Source organism: Bufo bufo, chromosome 6 (assembly GCF_905171765.1).
Source record: "Bufo bufo chromosome 6, aBufBuf1.1, whole genome shotgun sequence".
In the NCBI taxonomy this organism is placed as follows: domain Eukaryota; kingdom Metazoa; phylum Chordata; class Amphibia; order Anura; family Bufonidae; genus Bufo; species Bufo bufo.
In genome coordinates this window covers 134,254,071-134,269,954 of record NC_053394.1, presented here as the reverse complement: position 1 = coordinate 134,269,954, position 15,884 = coordinate 134,254,071, and the positions used below count along the sequence as shown (strand labels likewise).

General features: G+C 42.4%; 1 protein-coding gene across 1 annotated transcript; it reads right to left on the bottom strand.

Annotated features, from left to right (window-relative positions):
- Window positions 1–9,891: 9,891 nt before the first annotated feature.
- Window positions 9,892–13,668, bottom strand: LOC121005573. Its single transcript, XM_040438349.1, has 7 exons — window positions 13,649–13,668; window positions 11,258–11,325; window positions 10,935–11,077; window positions 10,527–10,698; window positions 10,318–10,370; window positions 10,080–10,166; window positions 9,892–9,972 (listed from the first exon to the last, which is right to left on the bottom strand). The coding sequence occupies exons 1-7, from the start codon at window positions 13,666–13,668 to the stop codon at window positions 9,892–9,894; spliced, it is 624 nt and encodes a 207-aa protein (XP_040294283.1).
- Window positions 13,669–15,884: the final 2,216 nt, after the last annotated feature.

The following is a 15,884-nucleotide window of genomic DNA, read 5'->3' as shown; positions in this document are numbered from 1 at the left end:
GAACTCAAAGATCTGAAACATTTTCTACATACACAAAAGACCCATTACTCTCAAATATTGTTCACAAATCTGTCTAAATCTGTGTTAGTGAGCACTTCTCCTTTGCCGAGATAATCCATCCCACCTCACAGATGTGGCACATCAAGGTGCTGATTAGAAGTCCAGAGCTTGTGAATTAACCCTTTATTGTCCTGACTGTGGCAAGATATAAAAAAAAATGTAAAAGAAAAGAAAGAAAAAAAAAGTGAAATAAATAAAATAAAATAAAAAGTTATAGCTATAGTTACTAGATATGGTATAGCAGACTATATACACACACATACACACATTTGCATCCCCTTTTTCGTAAAAAAAAATAAAAAATAAAAAAAAATATATAAAATTATATATGTATTTTAGCACTAGTACTTTTTTTTGTGGGACTATTAAGTGGTAAAAAAACACATTTATTAAATTTAAAAAATCAAGTAAAAAAATATGCTTTTTTTCCATTGAAAATACATGTCACACTTCGGTGTTTGAGGGAAACACCACACCGAGCATAAAATGGAAGGGGGGAACAGGGAGTCAGGCCTGAGAATTAGGGAAGGGAGATAGACACCTCCAAGTAAAACCCTAACCAAAATCCTGACTCACTACCAGTATGAACAGACCCCAGAGGTAGGTGTGTTCATACACAGGAATACCTAGAGTCCTATCTAGCCCTATAGGACCCTGGTACTAATGGCAGGGGCGAGACTACATGTTCCTCCAAAAGGAAGGACGAACAGGAGTCTCCTTCAGGTCTAGTACAAACAATAGGGAAATGCAACACACAGAACCCAAACAAAATACAAAAAGGGAAAGGAAAGACTTAACTTCAAAGGAGCAATGGAAGCACCAGGAGCTCCGAGATCCACACACCAGCTATCCACAACTGAAACTAAAGCTATAAACCGCACAGCATTGTGGGAGAAACAACAATAAATAAGAAAGGTTAAATGACCACATTAGCAACACCTGAGGCAAGAGGCGTCGCCATACCAGAAACAACACAGACGCCCATTAATCCACAAGGAAATCAGATCAAACCATGTGTTGCCAGTCTCACCGATCTCCTTCCACCTGTTGCGAGAACGTCCGTGACAGTACCCCCCTTTCTACGGGTGATCTCCAGGCAACCGAAACTGACCTTATCCGGGTGAGACCTGTGAAAAGCTTTCACCAAACGACTGGAATTCACGTCAGATGCCGATACCCATATCCTTTCCTCTGGTCCATAACCCTTCCAGTAAACAAGACACTGAAGAGATTTACGGAGAACTCGAGAGTCAATTATCTCGGCGATCTGAAATTCCAAACTACCGTCCACCATGACAGGAGCGGGTGGCAAGGAAGATGGCTCCAAATGTTTACCATACCTCTTCAACAAATATTTATGAAACACATTATGAATTTTCAGGGCCTGAGGAAGTTCAAGACAAAAAGCTACAGGATTAATAATGGCAGTGATCTTATATGGACCAATAAACCTTGGACCCAACTTCCAAGAAGTTACCTTCAACTTAATGTTTCTTGTGGACAGCCACACAGAATCACCAATTTTTAGGTCTGGACCATTCATACGTTTCCTGTCAGCCACACGTTTATACTTGTTGTCCATATTCATCAAGTTATTTAGAATTTTCCGCCATATAGATGACAGTGATGACAAATAATGTTCCTCCTCAGGGATACCAGAAGTATCAGAACCAGAAAATGTGCCAAACTACGATTGTTTATGGCAAACTCTGCCAAGGACCACTCCTCCTGGTTCTCAGAGACAAAACATATCAAGTAAGTCTCCAGACTTTGATTAGTGCATTCCATCTGTCCGTTCGACTGAGGATGAAAAGCTAAAGAAAAGGACAGTTGTACCACTAGCCAAGTACAGAACGCCTTCCAGTATATGGAAACAAACTAAGTCCCACGATCCGAGACCACCCCAGAGGGAATGCCATGGAGTTTCACAATGTTGCCAACAAACACTTGTGCAAGTGTTTTAGCATTCGGTAGGGCCGGCAACGCTCTAAGGTTCACCATTTTACTAAAGAGATCAACTACCACCGGAATAACTGTCTTTCCTGAAGAATTAGGTAGATCAGTGATAAAATCAATGGATCAGTGAGTCCATGGTCTGGACGTGATGGGCAACAGAAGTAGAGATCCGGAAGGCCGAGTATGTGTCACCTTAGCACGTGCACAGGTACTAGAGACTGTCACATAGTCCTCACCAAACTTAAGCAACCCCTGCCACCAGAATCTACGAGAGATGAGGTCGGCAGTGGACCTACTCCCAGGGTGTCCCGTAAGAACCGTACAGTGATGTTCCTCAAACACCTTGTTATGCAATTCAGATGCCACAAACAGTTTCCCAGTGGGACAAGAATCTGATGCGTCTCCCTGGGCCTCTAACACCTTCACCTCTAGGTGAGGGTAAAGAGCGGATATCACCACCTCTTCCGACAGTATAGGACTCAGATTTTTAAAATCACCAAAACTACGTGACAAGGCATCTGCCTTGACATTCTTAACCCCAGGACGATAGGTGACAATGAAATTGAATCTGGTAAAAAACAAAGACCATCTGGCTTGTCTCATGTTCAGTCGTTTAGCCGACTCCAGGTAAGCCAGGTTTTTGTGATCTGTGAACACCGTGATCGGATGAATCGCCCCTTCCAACCAATGATGCCATTCCTCAAAAGCCAACTTAATGGCCAGTAGCTCTCTGTTACCCACATAATAATTTCTCTCTGCTGAGTTTTTTGGAGCAAAAGGCACATGGATGCCATTTACCAGGTGACGGGCCCTTCAATAAAACTGCTTCTACCCCCACCTCGGACGTGTCCACTTCCACATTGAAAGGTTGTAATACAAACCGGATTCCAAAAAAGTTGGGACACTATACAAATCGTGAATAAAAACTGAATGCAATGATGTGGAGGTGCCAACTTCTAATATTTTATTCAAAATAGAACATAAATGACGGAACAAAAGTTTAAACTGAGAAAATGTACCATTTTAAGGGAAAAATATGTTGAATCAGAATTTCATGGTGTCAACAAATCCCCAAAAAGTTGGGACAAGGCCATTTTCACCACTGTGTGGCATCTCCCCTTCTTCTTACAACACTCAACAGACGTCTGGGGACCGAGGAGACCAGTTTCTCAAGTTTAGAAATAGGAATGCTCTCCCATTCTTGTCTAATACAGGCCTCTAACTGTTCAATCGTCTTGGGCCTTCTTTGTTGCACCTTCCTCTTTATGATGCGCCAAATGTTCTCTATAGGTGAAAGATCTGGACTGCAGACTGGCCATTTCAGTACCCGGAGCCTTCTCCTACGCAGCCATAATGTTGTGATTGATGCAGAAGGTGGTCTGGCATTATCTTGTTGAAAAATGCAGGGTCTTCCCTGAAAGAGATGACGTCTGGATGGGAGCATATGTTGTTCTAGAACCTGAATATATTTTTCTGCATTGATGGTGCCTTTCCAGACATGCAAGCTGCCCATGCCACACGCACTCATGCAACCCCATACCATCAGAGATGCAGACTTCTGAACTGAGCGTTAATAACAACTTGGGTTGTCCTTGTCCTCTTTGGTCCGGATGACATGGCGTCCCAGATTTCCAAAAAGAACTTCGAATCGTGACTCGTCTGACCACAGAACAGTCTTCCATTTTGCCACACTCCATTTTAAATGATTCCTGGCCCAGTGAAAACGCCTGAGCTTGTGGATCTTGCTTAGAAATGGCTTCTTCTTTGCACTGTAGAGTTTCAGCTGGCAACGACGGATGGCACGGTGGATTGTGTTCACTGACAATGGTTTCTGGAAGTATTCCTGAGCCCATTATGTGATTTCCTTTACAGTAGCATTCCTGTTTGTGGTGCAGTGTCGTTTAAGGGCCCGGAGATCACGGGCATCCAGTATGGTTTTACGGCCTTGACCCTTACGCACAGAGATTGTTCCAGATTCTCTGAATCTTCGGATGATGTTATGCACAGTTGATGATGATAGATGCAAAGTCTTTGCAATTTTTCGCTGGGTAACACCTTTCTGATATTGCTCCACTATCTTTCTGCGCAACATTGTGGGAATTGGTGATCCTCTACCCATCTTGGCTTCTGAGAGACACTGCCACTCTGAGAAGCTCTTTTTATACCCAATCATGTTGCCAATTGACCTAATTAGTGTTAATTGGTCTTCCAGCTCTTCGTTATGCTCAAATTTACTTTTTCCAGCCTCTTATTGCTACTTGGCCCAACTTTTTGGGGATTTGTTGACACCGTGAAAATTGGAATCAACGTATTTTTCCTTTAAAATGATACATTTACTCGGATTAAACGTTTGATCTGTCATCTACGTTCTATTACAAATAAAATATTGACATTTGCCATCTCCACATCATTGCATTCAGTTTTTATTCACAATTTGTTTAGTGTCCCAACTTTTTTGGAATCCGGTTTGTACATCCGGCTGCACTAATATAGGGGCAGAAGAGAAGCATTCCTTAATTGCAGAAAAGGCTCGCAACAAAGAATCAGACCACTCTGAGACATTTGTCCATTTCTTAGTCATGTCAGTTAAGGGTTTTACAATTGTTGAATAATTCTAACTAAATTTTCGGTAATAGATTGTGAACCTCAAAACCTGCATAAGAGCCTTCAGATTTTCGGGTCCATCCCAGTCCAATACAGCACGGACTTTCTCTGGATCCATTTGAAAACCTGAAGATGACAGGAGGTAGCCCAAAAACTGTACCTCGTGTACAGCAAAAACACACTTCTCTAATTTTACGTACAATTTATTGTCCTTTAGGATCTGTAACACCTGTCTAACGTGATCCTGATGTATCGCCACAACTGGAGAATAAATTAGTAGGTCATCCAAATACACGACTACAAACCTCCCCACAAGTTGATGAAAAATGCCGTTCACAAAATACTGGAAAACCGCAGGAGCATTGGTCAACCCGAAAGGCATGACCAGGTTCTCAAAGTGCCCCTCAGGAGTATTAAAAGCCGTTTTCCATTGATCCCCTTCCTTGATCCTAACCAGATGATATGCCCCCCTTAAATCCAACATGGAAAACACCTTGGCACCAATAATCTGGTTAAAGGGAGTCTTTCATGCCGATTCACCCTATTAACCTAATAACAGTGTTATGTCCATGGCATCCCCCCTATTAAAACTGTGCTTACCGTTTGTTCTTTGCTATCATCGTTCTGCAGAAAAACACTTTTAATCCACATGCAAATTAGGCTGTGAAGGTGCCCAGGGGCGGCGTTACAACGGTCGGTGCCCAGGCCCCTGGGTCATTTTCATACGAAGCCACCGCATCTGCCCGCCCTTAGTCTCTGCTCTAACCTCCCTCCTCCCGTCCGTAATCCCGCGCATGCAACGATGAACGCGATATCGGCACGTGCGCATTGAATGACCACAGTCTGGCCGGGGCATCATAGTTTACCCGGCGCATCAAGGTAAACTGTGATGCCCCGGCCAGACTGTGGTCATTCAATGCGCACGCGCCGATATCGCGTTCATCGGCGCATTCGCGGGATTACGTCCGGGAGGGCAACTTTAGGTTCAAGACAGGCCTGGTAACCACCACCACTAGGATTAGCAGCCTGTGGTCTCAGCATCTGCGAGATAGGCGTGCGGAGGTCAGCTACCTCCAAAGACAGCCCTTGCAGCTGACCTGCTAGTGCAGCAATAGGATTCATGGCTGCACACAAACAAAAATTTACGGTTTAAGCGGTTTATGTCACGCTTCAGTGTGGGAGGGAAACACCACACTGAGCATAAGAGGGAAGGGGGGAACAGGGAATCAGGCCTGAGAACTAGGGAAGGAAGATGGACACCTCCTAGTAAAACCCTAACCAAAATCCTGACTCACTACCAGTATGAACAGACCCCAGAGGTAGGTGTGTTCATACACAGGAATACGTAGAGTCCTATCTAGCACTATAGGACCCTGGTACTAATGGCAGGGACGAGACTACATGTTCCTCCAAAAGGAAGGACGAACAGGAGTCTTCTTCAGGCCTAATACAAACAATAGGGAAATGCAACACACAGAACCCAAACAAAATACAAAAAGGGAAAGGAGCAATGGAAGCACCAGGAACTCCGCAGAGATCCATACATCAGCTATCCACAACTGAAACTGAAGCTATTAACAGCACAGCATTGTGGGAAAAGCAACAATAAATAAGGAAGGTTAAATGACCACATTAGCAACACCTGAGGCAAGGAGTGTGGCCATTACCAGAAACAACACAGACGCCTATTGATCCACAAGGAAAACCTGTCAGATCAAACCATGTGTTGCCAGTCTCACCGATCTCCTGCCACCTGTCGCGGAAAGTCCGTGACAATATGCTTTTCAATGAAAAAATAATAATTTTAAGGCTTTTATCGACAATTACATGACATTTATGCAAAGAGTCAGTATTTGCAGTGTTGGCCCTTCTTTTTCAGGACCTCTGCAATTCGACTGGGCATGCTCTCAATCAACTTCTGGGCCAATTCCTGACTGATAGCAACCCATTCTTTCATAATCACTTCTTGGAGTTTGTCAGAATTAGTGGGTTTTTGTTTGTCCACCCGCCTCTTGAGGATTGACCACAAGTTCTCAATGGGATTAAGATCTGGGGAGTTTCCAGGCCATGGACCCAAAATGTCAACGTTTTGGTCCCCGAGCCACTTACTTATCACTTTTGCCTTATGGCGCGGTGCTCCATCGTGCTGGAAAATGCATTGTTCTTCACCAAACTGTTGTTGGATTGTTGGAAGAAGTTGCTGTTGGAGGGTGTTTTGGTACCATTCTTTATTCATGGCTGTGTTTTTGGGCAAAATTGTGAGTGAGCCCACTCCCTTGGATGAGAAGCAACCCCACACATGAATGGTCTCAGGATGCTTTACTGTTGGCATGACACAGGACTGATGGTAGCGCTCACCTTTTCTTCTCCGGACAAGCCTTTTTCCAGATGCCCCAAACAATCGGAAAGAGGCTTCGTCGGAGAATATGACTTTGCCCCAGTCCTCAGCAGTCCATTCACCATACTTTCTGCAGAAGATCAATCTGTCCCTGATGTTTTTTTTGGAGAGAAGTGTCTTCTTTGCTGGCCTTCTTGACACCAGGCAATCTTCCAAAAGTCTTTGCCTAACTGTCCGTGCAGATGCGCTCACACCTGCCTGCTGCCATTCCTGAGCAAGCTCTGCACTGGTGGCACTACGATCCCGCAGCTGAATCCTCTTTAGGAGACAATCCTGGTGCTTGCTGGACTTTCTTGGACGCCCTGAAGCCTTCTTAACAAGAATTGAACCTCTTTCCTTGAAGTTCTTGATGATCCTATAAATTTTTGATTGAGGTGCAATCTTAGTAGCCACAATATCCTTGCCTGTGAAGCCATTTTTATGCAACGCAATGATGGCTGCACGCGTTTCTTTGCAGGTCACCATGGTTAACAATGGAAGAACAATGATTTCAAGCATCACCCTCCTTTTAACATGTCAAGTCTGCCATTTTAACCCAATCAGCCTGACATAATGATCTCCAGCCTTGTGCTCGTCAACATTCTCACCTAAGTTAACAAGACGATTACTGAAATGATCTCAGCAGGTCCTTTAATGACAGCAATGAAATGCAGTGGAAAGTTGTTTTTGGGATTAAGTTAATTTTCATGGCAAAGAAGGACTATGCAATTCATCTGATCACTCTTCATAACATTCTGGAGTATATGCAAATTACTATTATAAAAACTTAAGCAGCAACTTTTCCAATTTCCAATATTTATCTAATTCTCAAAACTTTTGGCCACGACTGTAAATTATCCCCTAAAGTGAACACCTTAAAAAAAAAAATGACAATATTGCTAATTTATTCTTAGTTGCCACCAAGAAAACGTATTAACAAGCGATGAAAAAGCCGTCCTGCAAAAATCAAGCCCTCACACAACTCCATCAAAAGAAAAAGAAAAAAGTTATGGGTCTTGGGAAGATTTTTTTCCATTTATATAAAAGGCTTTTATTGCATAAAAGTAGTAAAATGTAAAAAGAAAACATATGTATTTGGAATCACTGTAATCGTACTGACCCCGAGAATACAGAAATAATGTTATTTTTACCGAAAAATGGGCGCCGTTAAATTTACAACGTAAAAACTCAGTGGCAGTGTGGCTGTTTTTCCCATCTCCCTCCAAGAAAGAGTTAATAAAAGTTAATCAGAAAGTTATCTGTACTCTGCAATGGTGCCATTAAAAACTACAACTTGTCCCTCAAAAAAACAAGCCCTCACACAGCTATATAGACAGAAAAATAAAATAGTTATAGCTCTTGGAAGACGAAGATGAAAAAAGTAAGAAAAACGCTTGGTCAGTAAGGCCCAAAACAGGCTGGTCACTAAGGGGTTAAGGGGCCAGTGGAAAGTAGGGTGTGAGCCTATGTCAAGGGATGATTGAGCCAAATAATCTGCAACCCTGAACCTCATCCCCTTAGAAAAAATGTTTATGAACTGAATTTTTTTTACAGGGCCACTTTTCTTGCGGTTGCTGTGCCTTTAAAATTTGCTGTTTATTATGTGATATATGTCCTGTTGGCAGGCTGGCACCTGGGCTGCGCTATTTTGGTCTCAGATGCTGACAATTGATCTTAGTCTCAGTTGAGGACAAGTCCTCGTTTGTATTGTCTCAGTTGAGGACAAGTCGTAATATATGGGTCTGCCATATGCACTTAGGACTGAGGGAAGCCATATTCTGTTACTCAGTATGTTACTCAAGTTTATTGGAACTAGAGGAGCTTAATATTAGAATCCGTTATAAGGAGACTCCACAGATGAGTATGGTGTAGACTGCTGGTAAGGTTGTCCATAGTCTAGGACCCTTCAGCACCCACAATTTATTCCAAGAACATGCTGCAACTCTTGGTCGCAACTCCGGCTGCATGGTAGGCCCAGCAATAATATGGCACTGGTAAGTGTATTATGGCGGATAGAGTGTTTTAGAGGTGGTAGACTGTCATGTTCTGTCTTTCCAAGGGACCTCTAGGTGTGATTGATGAGGCAAGCTAATGTTGATGGCAGTCACAGTGACATGGCCAGAAATTTAACATTTAGCCTCATTCTGTTCACTGCCATGAAGTTCACTAGTCCCTATTATGTAATATTAGTTACAATAAGTTTCTTACAATGATGAACAAAGAGACTCAGACACATTGTTTGCTACCTCATCTTGTGACCTTTATTTAATAACAGAGCAGTAGATTGGGAATAGCCCTGTGAATCCCTGACTCTTGCAAAGAGTCGTACTTCAACACTGAGGAGAGGAAAAACCCCCAGTGGAGGAAACCTCTAAGGAGCCATGGCTGAAGGACTACCCCTCCTCTAGGCAAGGGAGTAAAAAGTCAACATTTGATGTGAGGTAGCTGAAGAAAGTCCGATAAATGCCAAGTCCGGTATTGAGAACAGAAACCGAGCCCGGAATCTGCTTTTTAATGCAGCAGAATATATCTGACTGCGGAAAGTCCGGTAAATGCCAAGTCCGGTATTGAGAACAGAAACCGAGCCCGGAATCTGCCTCTTAATGCAGCAGAATATATCTGACTGCGGAAAGTCCAGTAAATGCCAAGTCCGGTATTGAGAACAGAAACCGAGCCCGGAATCTGCCTCTTAATGCAGCAGAACATATCTGACTGCGGAAAGTCCGGTAAATGCCAAGTCCAGTTTTGAGAACAGAAACCGAGCCCGGAATCTGCCTCTTCATGCAGTAGAATATGTCTGACTGCGGAAAGTCCGGTGAATGTCTTGTCCAGCATTGTACAGATGGATTTAGTTGTCTTCCTGGCGCTCTGCCCCTGGTTCTTAACTTTATAATTTATTGGGGGTTTTCTGGGTCCTGGGTCTTTTGCCTCAGAATGATGGAGACGCCTTCTCTGGACAACATTAATGACAAATGCTGAGAGAGAAAAAAGAAGAAAGAACATGTATCATAAAATTGATACAATATATTATTTTCTTAAATGTTTCTGGGGCACATGAGACTTTCACACATCATCTACTCACCTGGAAATCTGTATAGTTCATAATCGGGAATATTAGCAGGCCAACAAATCCCATCCACTCGCCTACCATGCCTATCATAGAGAAGATCTGCAGAAGATAGAGGGAGAGAGTAGAGAATGTTAGTGTCCAGCTTTTCTCACCAATGGCTCTGGTATGGAGTGAGATGGGAGGATGGCATGTCCTTCAAGAGTTTGTCTATTACTATTACACAAGGTTGTGAATATTGACATGAACTCACCTCTTTACAGTGATCGTTGTTACATAGGCGGTTCATGGTCAAACCTAAATCAACTGGAAGAAGGTGTTAAGGAGAAGTAGCAAAAGTGTATTATTACAGTGTTTACTGTCATGTCTGATCCGCTCTACAATGGAGTCCCAGACAGCGGATAATCTCCAGTGTACCCAGCACACAACATTGCACTGTACCAGTCAGGTATAAAAGGATACAGATCAGCAGTGCCACAATGGTCACCAAGGTTGATGCCAGTCTTATGTGGCACACGTGACGACTGCTGAAGGATTTCTCATACAGGCATATAGCTTGGCTCAGGTTGTAAACGGCAAGGAAGAAAAAGCCAGTTCCTGCTCCGATACTGTGAGCTATGGGATTGATCTTCGTCTAGAACATAAACAGAAATATAAATGTCATTAATGAGGTCATCAAGAAGATCTGAGAATAGAGAACAGCAGAGGACGCAGGTGGAGTGTAATTATATAAAGACTAAAATGGTCCAAACAAAGTATATATTGTATATATACATAGACTTCAGTGGCCCCAGGCATTGACCCTCTCTAACTACTTGTCCTCAGCCCTCTGTGTACTACTGGATACTAATATAAAACCTGATAACTCACCGAACATACACCAGTCACGGCATTGGCAATACACGCGAGCAATCCCATGGCGTATAGGATTTTCTGGCAGATGATATTTCGCTTCTCTGATGGTTCAGAATGGAGGATCATGAACCTGTATTGGATGGAAACGACGCCAGCTCCTGAAATAGACAATGCGTCAACATTATCATTTCTATGCACATTTGTGATAACCTACAGAAGTCAGTGATGATTATAATCTCCAATGATGACCACCGCTCAGCTCTAAATATTGATTACAGCTCTGGAGTCGCTGAGCTCTTCATAATCTTATCTCTATATAGGAAACTGCATCCACTTACCTAGAATGGAAGTCACCATGAAAACGACGGTGAAGACCACCGATTCTGGGAACTCTGCTCCCGTAGCACTGGGAAAAAAAAGCAAAATATTGGATGTTAATGGGGAAACAAGTGGCAGAAATGTCTCATCATCAAGAGCAGAGGAGACTTTATGTACTTTTACCTGCCCCACTATATAGCCATTACTTCCCCAGTACAATTTATAATCCAGTAATAATAATAGTGATAATAATGTAATAATAATATCCCCGGAATGACACCGATAACAAGACAGTAATAATTACACTGCACAGTCAGGAACCTCGTCCCGTCCCCTCTTACCTGATGTACAAAGATTTTGAATGGCCTAAGGTGAAAGTGATGGTAATTGCGGCGCAAAGGCCTAATAGTGACCATGTAGTGAAGAGGATAGGCAAGAATGCCAAACCCCGAATCTCCATGGCGCAAAGTAAAAGATTTGCTCAGCTCAAGCAAAAGTCTGACTGTCTCTCTCTGTATTCACAGATAATCTGGCTCAGGTAATGTCAGGCAGTGGTTTTCCTAGGCTCAGAACTCGGTGATGTCACAAGCTTCTATGATGTCATCAGTGCCTAAATCTGATTGGTCCTCACATGCTTCTGTGATATCACATATACCTGGATTTGATTGGTCCTCACTAGCCTATATGGGTAAATGTGATTGGTCCTCACTAGCTTCTGTGATGTCATCATCATACTTACCTGGATATGATTGGTCCTCACTCAGTATTGTAGATCTTATGTGTGAATATACAGTGTGTGTATATATACAGTATATATACATTTATTTTATTTTATTTTTAAGTCCTTGGTTATTCAATGATAGATCACACAAGACCATATCACTACAGAATTAGTAAAGCTTGGTGACGACCCCTGCTGTCATCTCTGCCCCTCTGTCTGTTCCCTAGGAGGGAAGCTGTTACCTGTGGCATCTCCGCTCTCCTATCCAAATTATGCCTGATTATAAATCTAGTGATTCAGGTTATAGACATTTATTAGGAAATGCAATACCAATGACTCCTTAAAGACAGAAAAATTTTCATTTTTACGTTTTAGTTTTTTCCTCTGTTTTCCAAGATCCATAACTTTAAATGTTTAGTTCAGATAGCCATATGTGGACTTGTGTTTTTTGTTTCTTGCAGGACAAGTTGTATTTTTTAATTGCACTATTGAAAATGAGAAAAAATTGTGGGGTGAAATTAAAAAAAAAAGCAATTCCCCATTCTTTAATCAAATTTGGGGTTTTGGGTTTACACCGTGAGTGAAAAATGACATGACAGCTTTATTCCGTGGGTCGATGTGACAATAACAAATTGACATAGTTTCTGTTATGTGTTAATATGTAAAAAAAAAAGAATAAACTTTAAAAAAAATATTTAGTCTTTATTGGTATCATTGAGTTATGTTTTTGGGGTACATAGACTTTTTGATCACTTATTAAATTTTTTGGGGGAATGCACCATGGCCAAAAAAAGTAAATCATCTAGTTTTATTAATTCATTTTTTTTTGGTTACAGTGTTTATCGCACATGATAAATATTGTTATATTTTAATAGTTCGGACAGGGCAGTGCCGATTGTGCTTTTTTTTTTTTATAGTTTATTGTTTTACACTGACCAAAAATATAAACGCAACACTTTCGGTTTTTCTCCCATTATGCATGAGCTGAACTCAAAGATCTGAATCATTTTCTACATAAGACCCATTACTCTCAAATATTGTTCACAAATCTGTCTAAATCTGTGCTAGTGAGCACTTATCCTTTGCCGAGATAATCCATCCCACCTCCCAGGTGTGGCATATCAAGGTGCTGTTTAGACAGCATGAATATTGCACAGGTGTGCCTTAGACTGCCCACAATAAAGACCACTCTAAAATGTGCATAGTTGCCTTACTGGGGGGGGGGATCAGAAAACTAGTCAGAATTTGGTGTGCCACCATTTGCCTCACGCAGTACAACACATCTCCGTCGCATAGAGTTGATCAGGTTGTTGATTGTGGCCTGTGGAATGTTGGTCCACTCCTCTTCAATAGCTGTGCGAATTTGCAGAATATTGGCAGGAACTGGAACACACTGTCGTATACGCCGATCCAGAGCATCCCAAACATGCTCAATGGGTGACGTGTCTGGTGAGTATGCTGGCCATGCAAGTACTGGGATGTTTTCAGCTTCCAGGAATTGTGTACAGATCCTTGCAATATGGGGCCGTGCATTATCATGCTGCAACATGAGGTGATGGTCGTGGATAAATGGCACAACAGTGGGCCTCAGTATCTCGTCAAGATATCTCTGTGCAAGATATCTCTGTGCATAAATGCCATCAATAAAATGCACCTGTGGTCGTTGTCCATAACATACGGCTGCCCATACCATAACCCCACCGCCACCATGGCCCACTCAATCCTCAACCTTGACGTCAGCAAACCGCTCACCCACACGACGCCACACACACTGTCTGCCATCTGCCCTGAACAGTGAAAGCCGGGATTCATCCGTGAACAGAACGCCTCTCCAACGTGCCAGACGCCATCGAATGTGAGCATTTGCCCACTCAATTTGGTTACGGCGACGAACTGTAGTCAGGTCCAGACCCCGATGAGGATGACGAGCATGCAGATGAGCTTACCTGAGACGGTTTCTGACAGTTTGTGTAGAAATTCTTTGGTTATGAAAACCGATTGTTGCTGCAGCTGTCCGGGTGGCTGGTCTCAGACGATCATGGAGGTGAACATGCTGGATGTGGAGGTCCTGGGCTGGTGTGGTTACACGTGGTCTGCGGTTGTGAGGCCGATTGAATGTACTGCCAAATTCTCTGAAACGCCTTTGGAGACGGCTTATGGTAGAGCAATGAACATTCATTGCATGGACAACAGCTCTGGTAGACATTCCTGCACATTTCAGAGTGGCCTTTTATTGTGGGCAGTCTAAGGCACACCTGTGCAATATCCATGCTGTCTAATCCGTACCTTGATATGCCACACCTGTGAGGTGGGATGGATTATCTCGGCAAAGGAGAAGTGCTCACTAACACAGATTTAGACAGATTTGTGAACAATATTTGAGAGTAATGGGTCTTTTGTGTATGTAGAAAATTTTTCAGATCTTTGAGTTCAGCTCATGCAAAATGGGAGCAAAACCGAAAGTGTTTATATTTTTGGTCAGTGTTTATATTTTTGGTCAGTGTTTATATTTTTGGTCAGTGTATGTAAAATTATGAAAGTGGGGATGATTTGAATTTTTTATTTTTTTATTTAAAAACTTTTTACAATTTTGTTTTACTGTACTTTTTAGTCCCTTTAGGGGACTTCAACATGCGATCTTCTAACTGCTTGTCCCATAGACTGCAATGGAATACCATTGCAGTCTGGGATATTTTTCCAGGCTGCCTGTCAAATTCAGGGCATCGTTCACAGCAGGTGCAAATAGGATGCAAATTGGTTTTGGAAATACTATTTTATAGATGTTCTTTCTTTAAAAGTTCTTTAATCTGATTTTTCTTCCCTTCTTAGGTTATTTGCCGGCATTGTGCCAAGAATGACCGCTATCAGCCTTGGAAGTTTCATCTTCCTCGGAGCTTACTCCAAAGTCCGCAGCTTACTAGGAAACACATCTTCAATAGGAAGCTGAAGAGTGATGTTCTCCAAGACACAGCAGAAATGGAGAATTGGGCAAATTCACAGGAATGTGGCCATCAGGCTGATCCATGAGCCTACTCTTCTCATATATGACTTTTCTAATATTTCCAGGGGATCCTTGTAGGACCGCAAAGCTGAGGAGTGTGCGCTGTAACCAGAAAGCTCCGCGTTATTAGAGCATTCGCTCCAAAAGTCACTAGTAAATTCAGTCATTTTATTAATCAACTTCTTCTAACCCTAATGTTCATAGCCCCTAACTCCAGCACAAGATGGGTGAAAGCCAAAATGGCCGCCTTTATAGCTGCTACGGGGGTTTTACTCCGACCTGAATGGCTAATATGCCTAGATAGGCAATGACAAGGTCGCATGGGATGTGTAGGTAGACATGTTGTTTACTGTACTGGGGATTTTGAGTGGAACTGTAATACTGGCTGCATTTGTTGTGGACATAATTTATCCTCTTGTTGCTAACTGGAAACAGTCAACAAGCTGCTGGTGACAGATCTGTTACTATTTTATTTCCCATGTGAATGGGATATGGAACTGATTGGCTCATTAACCCCATGACCATGTACCCAGTACACAAATGATGTATTCCTATATTGTTCAGACCATTTGGATATCCACCAGTTAATTAACATCAGGTGTTAAATTATCAACTGGTCTGACGGGGCTGTGGTTGCCATGTGACACAAAACAAGCCATAACTAAGGCTAATTTCACACCAGCGTTTTTGCTGGATTCATCATGGATCAGAAAAAAACGCTTCTGTTAGGATAATATAACCGTCTGCATCCGTTATCATGTATCCGGTTGTATTATCTCTAAAATAGCCAAGACGGATCCGTCTCTAAAACCATTGTAAGTCAATGGGGGACGGATCCGTTTTCTTTTGAGTCAGAGAAAACGGATCTGTCTCCATTGACTTACATTGTAAGTCATGACGGATCAGTCTTACTCCACATCCCAGG

What these genes read in the sequence shown, in the direction of transcription:
- LOC121005573 (XM_040438349.1), bottom strand. Translation starts at nt 13,668, where the DNA reads ATGGTGGCGGTGGGGTTATG. An exon ending in CCGTGACTGGTGTATGTTCG is followed by an intron (nt 10,699 to 10,934) that starts GTGAGTTATCAG and finishes TTTATGTTCTAG; the next exon opens with ACGAAGATCAATCCCATAGC. An exon ending in ACAACGATCACTGTAAAGAG is followed by an intron (nt 10,167 to 10,317) that starts GTGAGTTCATGT and finishes TATCTTCTGCAG; the next exon opens with ATCTTCTCTATGATAGGCAT.